The sequence below is a fragment of the Arabidopsis lyrata genome (genome assembly GCF_000004255.2).
Source record: "Arabidopsis lyrata subsp. lyrata unplaced genomic scaffold ARALYscaffold_3, whole genome shotgun sequence".
NCBI lineage: Eukaryota > Viridiplantae > Streptophyta > Magnoliopsida > Brassicales > Brassicaceae > Arabidopsis > Arabidopsis lyrata.
The window spans coordinates 11,110,484-11,128,324 of record NW_003302553.1 but is presented as its reverse complement, the minus strand read 5'-3'; the positions used below and the strand labels follow the sequence as shown (position 1 = coordinate 11,128,324).

Sequence of the window (17,841 nt, the reverse complement as noted above, 5' to 3'; positions counted from 1 at the left end):
TAAAACCTTTAAAATACCTTGTAAAATCTTTAAATTTTAAAAACCTTATAAAACCCTTTATAAAATATTTTCAGTTTTATAAATCATCTTATACCTTATAAATACTTTGTAAAACCATTAAAAAAACCATGTAAAATCTTTAAAATATCTTGTAAACTCTTTTAAAACATGTTGTAAAACCTTTAAAATACCTTGTAAAATCTTTAAATTTTAAAAACCTTATAAAACCCTTTATAAAATATTTTCAGTTTTATAAATCATCTTATACCTTATAAATACTTTGTAAAACCATTAAAAACCATGTAAAATCTTTAAAATATCTTGTAAACTCTTTTAAAACATGTTGTAAAACCTTTAAAATACATTGTAAAACCTTTAAAATACCTTGTAAAACCTTTAAAATACCTTATAAAACTAACATCACTATTTCATCAAACACATGTATTGAGTCACTTGTTGTATAATAATAGCAATCACTTTAACAATTAAAGCACCAAATATAACTATCAATAGTGTTACATGGAATTTTCTTATGTTACAAACTTATAAAATATGCATACAAGTTGAGTAAGTACTTTGTGGTACGTACAACATGGAACAAAATCATCATCAAATTTCTACTTTTCCAACGAATGCAATCGTAACAGAAGACGAGTTAGGAGGGTTTGGACATGTTTGATTCATCTTGTCAAGCTTCTTAGCAATGCCCAAAACTGCAGAACCTCTAGGTGAGGTGATTTGGTTCAATCTGTAGGTTATTTGAAAATATATGCACATGATGCTTGTCTTGAGGTGCTTTGCTTCAACCTGCAAGGATCTATACTAGCTGAGAGTGTTTTCGTGTGAACCTTTTATCATGGAACCAAACATTTGAAGTGGAATAAATCAAAGATGATATACACAAAGTTTAAGCACTATATAAAATCATTAACAGTAAAAAAACAAACCTTTAAAAAAGCATGTAAAACCTTTAAAATACGTTGTAAAATCCAGAACTGGAATAAATCAGAGATGATAAACACAAAGTTAAAGCAATAAAATCATTAACAGTAAAAAACAAACCTTTGAAAAGCATGTAAAATACGTTGTAAAATCCAGAAGTGAAAATAATCAGAGATGATATACAGATTTTGCTTGAATAAAGCTTCTAAAAAACAGAGATCAGTTACCTGAAATTGACAGAGCCGGACACAGAGAGAGAGATACAGATCTCGCTTAAAAAATCGAATCCAGCAGATCTCGCTTAGAACGATAGAAAATCGTTACAGGTTGAAAATCAAACACATCACAAGGGAGAGAACAGATCTAAGAATAGAGAAACAGATTTAGGAATAGATCGTTGCGCGATTATGTTGATCGATTGGAACTAATCTAGATCTAGGAATAGAGAGAGAGAGAGAGAGAATCTAGATCTAGGAATAGAGAGAGAGAGAGAGAGAGAGAGAGAGAGAGAGAGAGAGAGAGAGAGAGAGAGAGAGAGAGAGAGAGAGAGAGAGAGAGAGAGAGAGAGAGAGAGAGAGAGAGAGAGAGAGAGCCGCTCGATGGAAGAGAAAGAGAGAGGAAGACAAAAAAAAATCTGATTCTAGGGTTGAAAAGGGGAAGGGTATTTTGGTCAGTTTAGACATTTTTGAGGGACATTTTTAAAAATCACCAGCTGAAAGGGGGTATTATTAAAAAAGGGCATATGAAAGGGGGCATTATTAATAATTTCCCAAAATAAATTTTCGTAGTAAACAAAACAAGTAATAAGTAACAAAATTTAAACTTTTTTTCAACCGTTATCCATTCATTCCCGCGTATTTGGTTTAAAACTAAAATTATCTTAGTTTGACCAAAAAACGATTATCCCATATCTACTTTCTTGCCTAAGAAGTTGTACAACAGACACATGAAGTGCAAATGACATAATTTGTAAAAAAAAAATCAAAAAATTATCTACATTTTGGTTTTAGAATACATAATTCAATTTTGACCAAAATAAAAAAAGAAGAATACATAATTCAATTAAACATTGCTTACAGTTTGGAAATAATCATAAAACAATCACCAAAGTTGGGACATCATAATTATTGGTAGTCTGATTTATTAGGTAAAACAGAGAGAAAATAAAATAAAATTATAACTTAGTTGTACAAGAGACACAATTAATCTGTAATTAAAGTTGTAAAAACATTTGAAATGAAAGTAATAAAAATATAAATATAATATATATATATATATAAATAAATAATTCTTATATAAGTGTAAGTATCAGCTCTGTTTTTGTTTTTATTGTCTCTGAGAGTCTGAAGAAGCCATGCTTTTGTAGCGGTGCCAACCAACTTGGAACTGATCTTTCCTGTGAAAATCGTAATCATGACATCGACATCCTCTCTCGTCTCTTTCTTCTTCTACCTTTCTTTGCTTCTTCATCTTTCTCTCTTTCTCCTCTCATCTCTTTATGCAACCAACTTCATCTCAATAACCCCTTCTCTCATCAGCCATGGCTTCACCGTCTCTGGGAGCTTCGATTCTCGTTTCTCACTGCTCCTCTGTTCCTGAATTTCAAGTTTCTGGGATGAGATTGGTGTTTGGTTACAAGGGTTTTGGTCGCAGAACTTCACGCAAGGGATTTCGAGTTCGCTGCGAGTCCAAGGCGAGTTCTTTAATCAAGAAACTTGGAAATTTTACTTTCTGGTTTCGATTCCTTTGTTGAGAACTTAATTAAAAATTGTTCCTTTTTGGTTTGCTGACTTTAAAAATTGCTCCTTTACTTTGATTTTAGATGTAAAGGACTTCACTTTTGGGCTGGTTCAAGTTTAGCTGTTGCACTAAACCAGACTTAATTCACGAGTGGCTCACTCTTGTTATTTTAGGATACTTGGCTAAGTTTAAGTATTATGAATTGCTTCTGATGATCAGGTTTTGAATAGTTTGATTGTGAAATGCTTTTATAGGCTTCTTCTCAATATTTGTAACATATTCGATACTTGATTGTTGTGATTGTTATCCGGCTAAAGGTTCATATCCTGAATGATCTGTGACATCAGTTTTGTACCGTTCTTATAGATTCAGGAGAAGGAGTTAAGGCGGTGCTCGCCATTCTTGGAACGCTTATCATTGCCAAGGGAGGCTGCTTTGGGCTCTAATGAATGGAAGGCTGTTCCTGATATTTGGAGATCATCTGTGGAGAAGTACGGTGACAGAGTTGCGGTGGTGGATCCGTATCATGACCCACCTTCTACATTCACTTACAGACAGGTAACGCTGTTGGCATCTCATTGTTTGAGTCACTTGTTCCATTATTTTAGATCCCCATACTTTTGAGACAGAGGTAAGCATGAGTCAGAACTTAGGGAAAAAACTGAAGTTTAATATTGATTGGCCATCAGCTTTATTTTTTTATCTATTAGTTCTGTAGTGTTTAGACATTCTGAAGCTGCATATCTTAACTGCTTCTTAATAAGAAGGTAGCTAGATGGTGCTGAAGATGAACCATATTCGGATGTTTGGAAGCATAATAAATTGATAATTTCAAATGATTATAGTCAAGCATGTCCCTTCGTGTTTGTTGGTTTTAATATATATGTTAGGAACCAACGTTGTTTCAATTATTATACACCTGCTCTTCGCCAACTGTATATCTGCCTGATAAATACTTCGTGTTGCTAGATAAGTGGGTAATAACTTTTGAAGTTTTCAGTGATGTTAAATTTGGATGAGTAATGGATGCTTTCATTCATCTTAAACTGCAGTTGGAACAAGAAATCTTGGACTTTGTTGAGGGTTTGCGAGTTGTTGGAGTGAAAGCTGATGAGAAGATTGCACTTTTTGCTGATAACTCCTGTCGGTGGCTTGTTGCTGATCAAGGTATGCAGTTAATAATATAGAAAACTTTCAAATTCTACGCTGTAGGAGAATCACTATCTATTACATAAACTGCGTAATGCTTGAGCCTTAACGTTGTTGGATGATGTCATTACACTTAGAATATTGGCTTGCCGGTGCTTACCTTATACATTATTTGTTGATCATTTCCACTCCAGAGACAACCAATGAACTGTCGTGATATGTTTTGGTCTGTTTCTACTTTCTGATATTCTTTCTTATATATTTGTGGTGCTGCACCTATTTAAACACCTCAATAATATCTGTCCATTCTTTAGATGTTTCAGAAAGGGAAAAATTATCAACCTTAAGGCTTCCAAAGTTCTTACTTTAGTTTGAAAGTCTTTCATTTGATAGATATTCATCAATGGCTAAGTTTCATGCCCAGAGAAGTTAGTTAGATTTTTTCAATTGACATGGAAAGTTAAATTGCACTCTCAGTTGGCAATACCATCATGATGCTAGCATGTGAAGCTGTTTTGACTTCCCTGCTTTACTGCAATAAATTCTAATTATTTCGTTTGGTTCTTCGATTTTTTTGTTTTCCGCAGGTATTGGTATGTTTATGTTCTCTTTACTACTTTATGCTAGGTATAATGGCCACAGGAGCAGTCAATGTTGTTAGAGGATCCAGATCCTCTGTTGAAGAATTATTGCAGATTTACTGTCATTCGGAAAGGTACGCCTAGACCCTTATGTTATTTTGTTGTTTCAAGTGAATATCTTACTCAAGATAGAGGTGAGCAAATTATACTCTACTCATACACATTTAGAATTTTATTGCCATATACCAAAAAACATATACTTACCACTTGTATCATCAAAATTCCTTGTTTTCATGAACCATTTTTAGAACTTCTGTCACTTCAGATAACATCTAACTGTCCTGCTGAGTCCAAGAGAGATTTCATTTGGTTTCATAGTGATCCGCACTAGTGATTAGGTGAAGATTAGTCAATGTCTTGGTTTCACACATGTCTTATGGTTCTTCCTATTGTGGCTTCTGTGAGGCGTAATTAATCAAGGAGATTCTTGAATGGCAGAGACAGAAGTACTTGATCCTTCAATATGATGTGTACTGCCTGATTTCGTGTAGCTAATGGTTTTTAGTTGTCTTTTGGATTACTTATTATGCGTGTCTCCAGTTCTTTATATTTTCAAATTTATTCAAAGTACTGAGTTTTGGTAACTTCTTGTGATTTGTCTTGCAGTGTAGCCCTTGTTGTGGATAACCCTGAGTTTTTCAACCGCATTGCTGAGTCATTTTCTTGCAAGGCGGCTCCAAAATTTGTGATTCTTCTCTGGGGGGAAAAATCGTCGTTGGTTACAGCGGGTATGCCCACACCAGTCTATAGTTACAATGAAATTAAAAATTTTGGACAAGAGAGACGTGCAAAATTTGCAAGATCTAATGATGCTGGTAAGAGCCACATCTACTTTTTTATGTAGCCCTTTGGTGCTTTTGGAAGTGCTAACAAATGAATGACTGCAGGGAAGTATGAATATGAATTCATCGATCCAGATGATATAGCCACAATTATGTATACCAGCGGAACCACTGGAAATCCAAAAGGTGTTATGCTCACACATCAGAATTTGTTACACCAGGTTCAAGCTAATACTTCTCATCAAAACAGTGTCTTTATGTCATCATTTATAAAATACTAAGTTTGCTATTACGTTCTGATTTTTTATTTTTTTTGTTCTTTGGGTTTCTTGAATTACTATACAGATAAGAAATTTATCTGACTTTGTGCCTGCGGAAGCTGGGGAAAGATTTCTGAGTATGTTGCCATCATGGCATGCCTATGAACGGGCTTGTGAATACTTCATATTTACATGTGGAGTTGAGCAAAAGTATACGTCTATAAGATTCTTAAAGGTAAGTCTTTCTATGTTATTTTACGCAATGACATTTCAAAAGCAACATCTTATCCTTGGAAATAGGAGACGATGAAACTTTACACTGAGTCGAGCATTTCATTTATATTTTTCCCTTTGGATTTGAAACTTTTTTTTTTTGTTTTTTGGTATAGGGTGATCTCAAGCAGTATCAACCACACTATCTTATTTCAGTACCTTTAGTATATGAGACACTCTACAGGTATACTACTTTACAAGGAAAATTATTTCTCACAAGATTCAAGAACTTTCAGATAGGTTCTATTGATACTAGAGTTTACTGATAAGAGCTTATGATTCATTGTTCATATGCATATGTTGAATATATTCTAAAGCCATCTTTCGCAATGGCTGTTTCTACTTGGTCATTCCAGATTTACAATGTATTATTTTCTTACATGATTTTAGTCATTGCATTTTTCTTAGCATCCTCAACCACGTTAATTGTTAAACATTTTTCTCTCTTTTCTGAGATTGCAGCGGGATTCAAAAGCAAATTTCGACAAGCTCCCCTGTTCGTAAATTTTTAGCGCTTACATTGATCAAAGTCAGCCTAGCATATACTGAGATGAAAAGAATTTATGAGGTTGGTGAACCAGATGATGTCCTCTTTAATATTTCGTGCTGCCTAATAGTTTTGGTTAATAGAGTTTTTCTGCTTGTTCCTATTCGTGATGCTTGGACTCGTGATAAATTCTTTTCTCTGATGTGCAGGGTCTTTGTTTGACAAAAAATCAAAAGCCTCCATTGTATATTGTTTCGTTGGTGGATTGGTTGTGGGCGAGAGTAGTTGCGTTTGTCCTTTGGCCACTGCATATCTTAGCTGAAAAGCTTGTGCACAAAAAAATTCGTTCGTCTATTGGGATAACAAAGGTAGTATTACAATATTCTTCTTCATTTTCAGTTACTTGTTTTATATTTGTAGGCAAAGAAAAATTCTCTTACCTTACAAGAAAGATTGTAAGACTGACTTGCAATCTGTTCTTTGTTTCCTCCAGGCTGGTGTTAGTGGAGGCGGTAGTCTACCTATGCATGTTGACAAGTTCTTCGAGGTTAGACCGGCAATTTTGTTTCATGAAGTTAGAGATAAATGGTTCTTTTTGCATTCAAAAAAGGTAGTCTGTCCATATGTAAACAGCTTAGTTCTTTCTGCAGGCCATCAGTGTGAATGTACAAAATGGGTATGGTTTGACAGAAACCTCACCGGTTGTCTCGGCGCGGAGGCTTAGGTGTAATGTACGTTCAAACTCTCACCTCAATGACATCTACTTTTGTGATCATGGAAAATAAGCTCTCATCTTGCACCAAATGTTTGGGTCACAACTAGTCCAAAAAAGCTATTAAAGAATCCATCTAGCACAATAGAGTTTAGAGGACATTACAATTCTCCTATCTTTACTGTTTATATACATTTTCGGAGTATGTCAACTAGTTAATATTATATCTTCCGTACTTTTTTTGTGAAGGTGCTTGGCTCAGTTGGGCATCCTATTAAAGATACAGAATTCAAAATTGTAGATCATGAGACTGGTACTGTTCTTCCACCTGGTTCAAAGGGCATTGTCAAAGTCAGAGGCCCACCGGTGATGAAAGGTTACTACAAGGTGATACACACTTTCTGCTCTTTCTTTAATTACAATTTTACGAAAAGGTTGTGAAAGGATGATACATCAGGCTTTAGCTATCAAGTTTTCTGTCCGAGAGTGTATATATTGGCTTCCATAAAGGGTTTGTTATGGAATACTGCACCTTATATATAAGTAGATTATCTGAACTCTTTTCTTACTTAACCTTTTAACTAAATTATGTGAACTCGTTTCCATCTTGGTCTCATCATTAATAATCTAAAGCAGCTCATTGGAATCTACATTTCTTGCAATCCATTTCTACATTTGTGGACTCCTCAAATATTCTGTGTTTTGGATGAATGTTTTGGGATTGGTGGTTAGATCTTGATTAACTCATCTTTCTGTTGATTATCTCAGAATCCGCTGGCCACCAAGCAAGTTATAGATGACGATGGATGGTTCAATACTGGGGATATGGGTTGGATTACTCCTCAGCATTCAACAGGACGGAGTCGTAGCTGTGGAGGTGTCATCGTTCTTGAAGGCCGTGCCAAGGACACAATCGTGCTTTCCACAGGTATATCACATGTGTACCCTTTGTTGTCAGCGTCCACATAAACCGGTTCCTTGGAAACAAAATTATGTTTTCTAGTGTCTGTATGATAAGCATACATTTTAAACACTACAAGTCTTAACAGCAAAATGTGTCTCTCGGGTTAAAGATGAATCCAAGTGAATTGAGCTGCAAAAATATTGCCAAAAACGTTTGATAGCAGTTTGATTGTTGTAGGTGAAAATGTGGAACCATTGGAGATTGAAGAAGCGGCCATGAGAAGCAATTTGATACAGCAAATAGTGGTTATTGGACAGGTATTTGGAGATTTTGATTTAGGAAAAAATGGTATGGGCTGTTTTACTTATTGTTTTCTCTGGATTGAATGCGTCCTTGATCTTTCGTTCTCAGGATCAACGCCGCCTTGGAGCTATTGTTATCCCAAACAAAGAAGCAGCAGAAGGAGCAGCAAAGCAGAAAATTTCACCTGTAGATCCTGAAGTCAACGAACTTAGCAAGGAGAGGATAACGAGCATGGTCTACGAAGAACTGAAGAAATGGTAATGATTCAAACCAAGTGATACTCTTTGAGCGTTTGGATCCCTCTCTAATGTAGGAATAAGCGTATACTTGCCCTAATCAAGCAATTACTCATATGTAAACCATAATGCAGGACATCACAATGCTCGTTCCAAGTTGGACCGGTTCTGATCGTGGATGAGCCCTTCACGGTACGTTCTTTTGCTTGCTCTCATTGATAATTCCTTCAAAATATTCAATCCTCATGTGAACGTTCTATGAATATTGTTACAGATAGACAACGGTTTGATGACACCGACAATGAAAATAAGACGGGACAAGGTGGTTGATCAATACAAGAACGAGATAGATAGACTCTACAAGTAGACTAGACGTTTTAGTATCCTCTTTATTTTACATTAACCTTGTTAAGGTTCTTACTCATTGTTAATATAAGCTGCAAATATCGGTTTACTTATAGTAAAGCAACACCAATTCATGAAAAGTAAGAGGCCTTTGAGCTCTTTGTTCTTCAACTATGGGATTGCTACTTCTGCAGCACTATGGATACTTATTGGATCTAATAGAATCAACAATTGTGAGGAACAATTAAACCGGTAAAACCTAAGTACGTTGGAGGGTTTGAGATATCTTGACATTCTGTTTGGAGAAATGGTTGATGTTGATACAATATGTTGTATAATTTTTTTATGTATAAAATTAGCCTGAAAACTCGAAACTGACATCTTTAGACATAATTATATTATCCCTTCAAGCCAAAAGCATTTAAGTGCGATGGAAAGTGATGGGGTTTTTAGTTAATGTAAAACAAATGATTAGTCTAGTCGATTAAACAAGTATAATCATTGGGTGAGCAGTGAGCTGGTAGAGTGGTAGTTGTTGATAGAATATTGCAACTTGCTTAGAAATTTGATTAGGTGAGCAAATAATATTATCTATGAGATAAGAAACGTGATAGTTTATTGTGTTTTTCGTATGTTTTTGTCGTATTTATAAAACAAAATGATTAGTGCAGAACATGAGAGATTTTTAATGTGGGACGGTGTGCTTAACACTTAAAATTAGGGACACTTAATTTATTCCCAAAACGTGTCGGAAACGTCCCTCTATCTGTTCCATCACGTTTCCATTTTTTGCTGGCGTCCCTAACATCTCTGAAACGTGTGGGAAACGTTTTTAGGCTGTCCCCAGCAAGTACCCATCCCCGAAACGAAGCTGGGAAGTGAGACGGCTGAAAATTAACGTCACCGTGCATCATATGATTCTTCTTGCGAGAGACGTTATCTCATCTTGCCTTCTCTTCTGTAAGAAACTTTAAAACATATCTCCTTTGTTTTTGTTCCGAAAAGTTATCATGTTTTGTGTGCTCGTCTCACTTATGTTTGAAAAGGTCTGGCCGGATCTACTTTATCGATACGAAAACAAACCCGAGGGAACCATTTCTGCACAAATTCGTGGACCCTGGTGAGATTTCGGAGAAGACTGGATTGGCTTATCCGCATCAACCTCATTGCTTAGCTTCTGGAGACGTTCTTGTGTCTTGTCTTGGGGACGAAGATGGAAACGCAGAAGGCAGTGGGTTTCTCTTACTTGATTCCGAGTTTAATATCAAAGGAAGGTAACTTCGAGGATAACGAATTCGTACTATTTCTTAGAGGGCAAGGAAGAAGAACAAAACCTAATCTCTAGCTTAGGGTTTTTAGTAATAGCTATTTGAATTTCTTTTAATAGGTGGGAGAAGGATGGAAACAGTCCTTTGTATGGGTATGACTTCTGGTACCAACCTCGGCACAAGACAATGATCAGTACCTCTTGGGGAGCACCACCAGCGTTTACCAAAGGATTTGACCTCAAAGACAGTCTCTGATGGCTTGTATGGAAAACATCTACATGTCTATAGTTGGCCCGAAGGAGAATTGAAACAGATACTTGACCTTGGTGATACCGGACTTTTACCCTTAGAGGTAAACCCTAATCTTGCAAATCTCAGTTCATACTACTTTCTTCTTCCACAAGAAAGTAAATCTTCTTCCTCTGTTTTGCTGTGCAGGTAAGATTCTTGCACGACCCGGATAAAGCTACGGGATTTGCGGGGTGCGCGTTGTCGAGTACTATGGTAAGATTTTTCAAGAACGATGATGAAACATGGAGCCACGAGGTATATAATGAATCTTCTCTACTTATTATTCTTCATTTCTTTTGATTTTTTTCCTAACAACAAACAATCTCTTCAATTATAAGGTGGCTATATCAGTGGAACCTCTGAAAGTTGAAAACTGGATTCTCCCAGAAATGCCAGGGCTTATTGTCGGTGTCGGATCCCGCAGTTCGGATCCGGCCCGGAAAGATAGTGGATCAGTGAGACGAAATGGGCCGTCGGCCCATTTAGGGGACGAAAAGAGCGGCCCAAAAAGTTCAAGCCCAGTTCGAGTAAAACGGCGAGATCCCGCGAGTTAAATGAAAGGCGGGTTGTACGGGATGTGCGAGATCGGGAAGATTCGAAACGGAAGCAATAATGGAGGCGAGATCTGCGGCTTGACGAGCGACTTCGTTTTCAAATCATGTAATTATAAATAGGAGACAAAAATCATTGTAAGGGGGAGAGGATTTTTTCTTGAGCAATAAACGAATACACATACTTCACTCTTTCGTTTTCTCTTTGACGATTGCTGTTCGAATTAGCAAGGCTAGACGGCCCGATTTACATCTCAAAATTCGTATTGCGGATTCCGACATCCACAATTTGGCGCTAGAAGGAGGGGATTTCTAGCCTTTCACTCTAGAATATCAATCGGAAAGATGTCAGACATAGCGGATCCGGCTTCAGTCCTCGACGAGATCAAGAAGTTGCTAAAAGATCTGTCCGAGAAGACCGACCAGCAGCAGCTCGCCACCACTGCGTTGTCTGAGAAGCTCTCAGCTTTTGAAGAGCAAAGCGGCAGCCAAATCGCAGTCCTCACAGCGAGTTGTTCCGAAATCAGGTCAGCCCATAATGCTTATGCGGATCGGGTTGATACTATTCTTGTAGGAACTTTGCGGACCAGCGGACCTCGCGGCCATTTGGACTTTCATGGTCCGAACATTTCGGAGGTTCAGGATCCTAGACTCGTGTCCCCGAGCAACGTACTCCCGTCTTCTTTGCCTCTTGGCTCTCAGAGCGAACCTGGAGATGGATCCCGTCATGCTCAAGCACCTCCAAATTCGGCCGGCGGTCCTTTTGTTCCAGCCAGAACACCTCTCCCCATTCATCTTGGCAGCACCCCGCATCATCCTCAAACCGAGTCCCGTCCGCCTCACCTTCCGGTCAACCCGGAAATCCAGAGCTTACAAAATCAGATTCGGGAAATGAGTTCGAGGGTTCATCAAGCCACCAGTTCGGCTCCCGAAGTCGATAGAGTGATCGAGGAGACGAGAAGGACTCCTTTTACTCCACGAATTGTAGCCCTGCGAATTCGAGACCAAAGGAAGGTCAAACTTCCGGGGTACGATGGTAAGGGAGATCCCAAAGAATTTTTAGCGTCTTTTCAGGTAACCGCAGGTCGGATACATTTGGAGCCAAACGAAGTAGACGCAGGCTTATGCAAGCTCTTCGCCGAGAACCTATCCGGGCCGGCTTTGACCTGGTTTACTCAACTAGAAGAAGGATCGATCGATAGTTTCAAGCAACTATCCACTGCTTTCATCATGCAGTACGGATACTTCATCAAGAGCGATGTAACCGATGCCCAGCTGTGGAACCTCTCGCAGGGAGCCGGAGAGCCGCTCCGGACTTACATCACCTCCTTTAAAGAGATTATGGTCCAGATCCCAAATCTGTCTGATTCCGCAGCAATTGCTGCACTCAAGAACGGTCTATGGCACGAATCCCGTTTCCGAGAGGAGTTGGTTGTTAACCGACCAGCTACTATTCAAGACGCCCTCCATCGGGCAACGAACTGGATAAACGCGGAAGAAGAGCGGGTCGCTCTAGCAAAAAAGTTCAAAGCAGCTCCGAAACCTGCTCAGCTTCTTCCTCAGAAGAAACCGGTTCAGCCTGAAGTTCGGAAGCCTGGAGCTAGCACGTTCTCAGTGGGTCGAGATGAGCCAAAAGTTTCTCCGAAGAATTCGCCTGCGAAGCAGTCTTTCTCGCCAAAGAGCAAAAACGGCGCCTTCCCGAGTAACAAGTGGATTCGTGACCCAAACGCCTACTGCGAGATCCACAAAGTCAATGGGCATGCTACGAAAGATTGCAAGGCTCTAGGGAGGTTACTGGCTGCCAAGTTCGCATCCGGGGAAATAGCCGAAATCGACGTTTCGGAGCTCGAACCAACTCATCCGTCGGAACACACAGTAGCAACAGAGGAACCGTCTCCTCCCAGCAAGAAAACCAAAAGGATCCAGTCCCCTGATGTTTTTAAAGGACCAAAGAAGCAAATCCAGGTGATTATGGGGGGATCTAAGCTCTTTCGGGATTCCATTAGTGCAATCAAGCAACACGAACGGAGGGCAACCCCCCCGATTATCAAGAAGGCCAGGCTTACTGAGGAACAGTTACCCGAAGTAACATTTTCCGAAAGCGAAACCAGTCAACTTGACAAGCCACACGATGACGCTCTGGTCATAACACTCGATATTGCGCATTGCGAAGTATCTCGGGTTCTCATTGATACTGGGAGTTCGGTGGATTTAATCTTCCTCGATACTTTGATAAGAATGGGGATATCGAAGCGAGATATAAAGGGGCCACCGTCGCCTTTGGTTTCCTTTACTAGCGAAACTTCAATGTCATTAGGAACGATTGTGCTCCCGGTATGCGCAGAAGGCATAGTCAAAATGATCGAGTTCACGGTGTTCGATCGTCCGGCTGCTTATAATGTTATCTTGGGAACACCCTGGATTTATGAGATGAAAGCAGTACCTTCAACGTATCATCAATGCTTGAAATTCCCTACGAAATCCGGAGTAAAGCAAATCCTGGGAAGTCAGCGAGCTGCGAGGATGTGTTACATGTCCAGTCATAAGCTTAAAATTCAATAGCAACCACAGTTCGAGGTGCCTGCAAATCTCGTCAAAAAAATAAGCAGTGACCTCGTGGAGCCAGTGGTAGTTAATGAGGAGTATCCGGATCAAACTGTGAGCATAGGAGCGGGATTAAGCGAAGCACTCCGAGTTGAATTGGTAACTTTCCTGAAAAGAAATAAAAAAACTTTCGCTTAGAAAATCGAGGAGATGACTGGGATCGATATAAAGGTCATTTCGCACGAGCTCAACATTGACCCAACTTTCAAACCAGTAAAACAAAAACGCAGGAAACTTGGTCCAGACCGAGCCGAGGCTGTAAATGCCGAAGTACAACGCCTGCTCGATGCCGGTTTGATTCGCGAGGTCAAATATCCGGACTGGTTGGCAAACCCAGTTGTAGTCAAGAAGAAAAATGGGAAATGGCGGGTTTGCGTAGATTTTACCGATCTTAATAAAGCCTGTCCCAAAGATAGTTTCCCACTTCCGCACATCGACCGACTTGTGGAGTCAACAACGGGCCACGAAATGATGTCCTTTATGGATGCTTTTTCTGGGTATAATCAGATTTTGATGAATCCGGAAGACCAGGAAAAGACAGCTTTCATCACGGACCGTGGAACTTACTGCTATATAGTCATGCCATTCGGGTTGAAAAATGCCGGAGCCACTTATCAACGGTTGGTGAATATGATGTTCAAAGATCTCCTCGGTAAAACGATGGAAGTGTATATTGACGATATGTTGGTGAAGTCAATATCAAGCACTTCGCATATTGAGCATCTAGAGCAGTGCTTCGCAATTTTAAATAAGTTCGGAATGAAACTGAATCCGACCAAATGCACTTTTGCAGTTCCTTCAGGAGAATTTTTGGGTTACATTGTCACTGAGCGAGGAATCGAAGCTAATCCGCGACAGTTGAACGCTTTTCTGGCGATGACTTCGCCTCGAAATATTCGGGAAGTTCAGCGACTCACGGGGCGGATAGCAGCTTTGAACCGATTCATCTCGAGGTCAACCGATAGATGCCTTCCATTCTATAATCTGCTCCGAAAAGCGAACAAAAATTTCATCTGGGATGAGAATTGCGAAAAGGCTTTCGAAGATCTAAAAGATTATTTATCCAAACCTCCTGTGTTAGCAAAACCTGAGTTCGGAGAAGAGCTTTTCTTGTACGTTTCGGTTTCTGACAGCGCAGTAAGTGGAGTATTAGTACGATTGGATCGGAACGATGAAAGACCGATTTTCTATGTAAGCAAGTCTTTTTCGGGAGCGGAATCAAGATATCCGATGATGGAAAAGCTAGCTCTGGCAGTAATTACTTCAGCTCGGAAATTAAGACCGTATTTTCAGTCTCATACGGTTATAATCCTAACTTCGCAACCTTTAAGAGCAATTTTGCATAGCCCTAGTCAGTCAGGAAGATTGGTAAAATGGGCAATTGAGCTGAGCGAGTATGATATTCAGTTCCGAACAAGGACAAGCATGAAATCTCAAGTCCTCGCAGATTTTCTGATCGAACTACCTCTGGTCTCCGAGGGGTCCAAAGAAAACGAAGGACCTTGGATACTTCATGTAGATGGCGCGTCCTCAAAACAGGGTTCCGGGATCGGTATCCGATTACAATCCCCGTATGGTGAGGTAATTGAACAGTCATTTCGTCTCGCATTTAATGCGTCGAATAACGAGGCGGAGTACGAGTCTCTCCTTGCAGGACTTCGTCTGGCAGTTGGCATAGGTGTCACAAAGTTACGGGTATTTTGCGACTCGCAGCTCGTTGCTAATCAATTTTCCGGGGACTATGAAGCAAAAGATGGCAGAATGGAAGCTTACCTCGCTCAGCTTCAGGAATTAAGTAAAAAGTTTCTCAGTTTCGAACTCACTAGAATTCCGCGAAGTGAGAACTCAGCGGCGGATGCCTTAGCAGCATTAGCGTCGAGTTCCGAAGTAAGAGTGAGCCGAATGATCCCTGTTGAAGTAATTGAACATCCCAGTATAGCCACCGGAGAGCTGAATTTCGTGACTACGCGGTCTATGCAAAGAAGGACGAGTATGGAACAAGAACCACAAGGGGTCGAGGAAACTGAGCAGAGCTCCGAAGTAGAATCACTAATCGGAACACCGCTAAATCCGGAACCACTACCAGCGCTGCCGCTTCCGGATTGGGGGGCAGACTGGCGGATTCCCATCAGAGAATACATCCTTAATGGTACTCTTCCTGCGGATAAGTGGGAGGCACGGAAGTTGAAAGCTAAAAGTGCTCGTTTCTGCATTTTGAGAGACATCCTCTACAGAAGAAGCATCTCGGGTCCTGACATGATCTGTATTTTCGGACAGCAGGTCCGTACTGTGATAAAAGAGATTCATGACGGAGTATGCGGAAATCACTCCGGAGGTCGCTCTTTGGCTTATAAAGTAAGAAAGTACGGATATTTCTGGCCCACGTTAATCGCGGATTGCGAGGAGTATGCCCGGAAGTGCGAGCAATGCCAGAAGCATGCGCCTTGAATTCACCAACCCACCGAGCCATTATCATCAGTCTCTTCGCCTTATCCATTTATGAAATGGTCTATGGATATTATTGGGCCTCTTCATGTTTCTACTCGTGGAGTGAAATTTGTCTTGGTACTTACCGATTATTTCTCGAAGTGGGTAGAAGCGGCAGCCTACGTAAACATAACTCAGGTTCAAGTTCGCAAGTTCATTTGGCAGGACATCATTTGTAGGCACGGTTTGCCATATGAGATCGTTACTGATAACGGACCTCAGTTCATTTCACGGCAATTTGAATCTTTCTACGAAGAATGGCAGATCAGACTCAGTCGATCAACGCCTCGTTATTCGCAGGGTAATGGTCAAGCTGAAGCAATGAACAAAACTGTTCTGTCTACTTTGAAGAAAAAACTCAAGTCGCACAAAGGAACTTGGTTCAATGAACTACAGAGTGTTCTCTGGGCAATTCGCACTACTCCTAGGCGTGCAACTGGTGAAACACCATTTTCATTAGTTTATGGAATGGAGGCTGTAATCCCTGCTGAAATATCTGTGCCAAGTCCAAGACGGATGAATAACCCGCAGAACGAGGCAGCGAATAGCGAACTGATGGTGGACGTTATTGATACCATTGAGGAGCGACGAGATCGAGCTTTGATTCGAATGCAAAATTACCAGAATGCCGCAGCTCGATACTATAATTCGACTGTCCGAAGTCGGCATTTCGATATTGGGACATTAGTATTACGCAGAGTTCAGCAAAATACAGCCGAAGACGGAGCGGGAAAGTTAGGCGTGAACTGGGAAGGTCCTTATCGAATTATTCAGGTAGTTCGCAATGGAGTTTATCGCCTTGAAAACATGGAAGGAAAAGCAGTCCGAAGAGCTTGGAATTCCATTCATCTGAAGAGATACTTTATTTAAGTATTTTATTATTTTCATTATTGTAAATCGAACTACGATAGACTTGATCCCCACCTTTGGGTACGTAGGCAGCTCGAACTTCGAGTGCAGTCTCTAAATCAAATAAAATGTTTATTTTCTTCTAAACATTTTTCAAAGAAGCCGAGAATAATCTCGCAATCCGTGAAACCGAGAAGAACCTCGTAACTACTTTTTCTCGAAACCGAGCTTAGACCTCTGGTAATTCTTGAAAGATAAGCCTAAGTTTTACTTAGCAAAAAAAAAAGGGTCTGGTTCAACACAGACTAGGGATTTCTGCGGACTCCGAGTCCCGATCCTCATTTTTTTTTTAAATATTAAGAACACCCACTTAACTCTCGTTCTTAGTATTTTCCTTATCCACTGAAGAATGAATTTTGAGTTCGTGTAAACTGCGTATCTTGTTGAAATCTTAAGTATTTCTTAATTTTTCGTACGAGGTATTCAAATTTCTCGAATACTCCGGATTTAAAATTCAAAAGGACTTATATAAAAATATAGGGGGAATATTCAAGTCTTCAAAACAAAAAAAAAACGATAAATAGGGTTTGGGTTTAAAAATAAAAACAACAAAGGGGGGCACTAGCCATCACAACCCCGGAACCAGATCATTGACCCTTGACGTCGGGATCTTGCTGCATCTCCTCGGGCAGAACGGCGGCTTCGAAGTCCTGGCCAGTCATGAAACCTTTATTAGTTCCGAACTCATCAATGGCGACATCATCTTCGGGAAGAGATGTCTCTTGCACGGGCTCTGGGGGAGTCGCAACAAAGAGATGAGCGAACTCATTTGGTTGAGGTCTGAGAGCGCTTACCTCGCGAGCTTTCTTCTCAGCCTCTTCCTCGTCTTTCTTTACCGACTCTAGTTCGGCTTTTAAGTCCGGAATCTCTCCCTTCAGAATCTCTTCAAGAAGCTCTTGGTTCGCCTGAGTTTCGGCAAGACGCGTCCCAATCATCTCATTATCACTGATGGCCTGG

The 17,841-nt window shown here is 40.0% G+C and overlaps 2 protein-coding genes and 1 long non-coding RNA gene across 5 annotated transcripts; 2 read left to right on the top strand and 1 right to left on the bottom strand.

Moving 5' to 3' along the window:
* Positions 1-442: 442 nt before the first annotated feature.
* Positions 443-1,375, bottom strand: LOC110230480. The gene is made up of 2 exons (XR_002333586.1): positions 1,170-1,375; positions 443-807 (listed from the first exon to the last, which is right to left on the bottom strand). It is a non-coding gene; the product is annotated as an uncharacterized LOC110230480 (long non-coding RNA).
* A 906-nt stretch (positions 1,376-2,281) lies between these two features.
* LOC9321664 (probable acyl-activating enzyme 16, chloroplastic) lies at positions 2,282-8,948 on the top strand. Of its 3 annotated transcripts, none has more exons than XM_002885552.2 (18): positions 2,284-2,635; positions 3,049-3,240; positions 3,735-3,849; positions 4,459-4,546; positions 5,079-5,287; positions 5,360-5,475; positions 5,600-5,749; positions 5,904-5,971; positions 6,250-6,355; positions 6,484-6,642; positions 6,768-6,821; positions 6,925-7,005; positions 7,236-7,373; positions 7,755-7,914; positions 8,128-8,207; positions 8,302-8,450; positions 8,564-8,621; positions 8,704-8,948. In XM_002885552.2, exons 1-18 carry the CDS (start codon positions 2,483-2,485, stop codon positions 8,794-8,796), a joined length of 2,169 nt encoding a protein of 722 aa, XP_002885598.1. In that variant the 5' UTR covers positions 2,284-2,482; the 3' UTR covers positions 8,797-8,948. The 3 variants fall into 3 exon arrangements, with proteins under 3 accessions (XP_020887372.1, XP_002885598.1, XP_020887371.1); XM_021031712.1 differs by having other exon boundaries at positions 4,419-4,546; XM_021031713.1 differs by lacking the exons at positions 8,302-8,450; positions 8,564-8,621; positions 8,704-8,948 and having other exon boundaries at positions 2,282-2,635; positions 8,114-8,207.
* LOC9321663 (selenium-binding protein 3) lies at positions 8,908-10,792 on the top strand. Its single transcript, XM_021032056.1, has 6 exons — positions 8,908-9,026; positions 9,821-10,048; positions 10,162-10,206; positions 10,331-10,394; positions 10,481-10,588; positions 10,721-10,792. Exons 1-6 carry the CDS (start codon positions 8,908-8,910, stop codon positions 10,790-10,792), a joined length of 636 nt encoding a protein of 211 aa, XP_020887715.1.
* Positions 10,793-17,841: the final 7,049 nt, after the last annotated feature.

Excerpts from the sequence above, each read along its gene's own strand:
- LOC9321664 (XM_002885552.2), top strand. The coding sequence starts at position 2,483 with ATGGCTTCACCGTCTCTGGGAGCTTCGATTCTCGTTTCTCACTGCTCC. Across the intron at positions 3,241-3,734 it reads CTACATTCACTTACAGACAG|TTGGAACAAGAAATCTTGGA; the intron begins GTAACGCTGTTG and ends CTTAAACTGCAG. Across the intron at positions 6,643-6,767 it reads CGTCTATTGGGATAACAAAG|GCTGGTGTTAGTGGAGGCGG; the intron begins GTAGTATTACAA and ends TGTTTCCTCCAG.
- LOC9321663 (XM_021032056.1), top strand. The coding sequence starts at position 8,908 with ATGAAAAGTAAGAGGCCTTTGAGCTCTTTGTTCTTCAACTATGGGATT. Across the intron at positions 10,049-10,161 it reads GAGTTTAATATCAAAGGAAG|GTGGGAGAAGGATGGAAACA; the intron begins GTAACTTCGAGG and ends TTCTTTTAATAG. Across the intron at positions 10,395-10,480 it reads CCGGACTTTTACCCTTAGAG|GTAAGATTCTTGCACGACCC; the intron begins GTAAACCCTAAT and ends TTTGCTGTGCAG.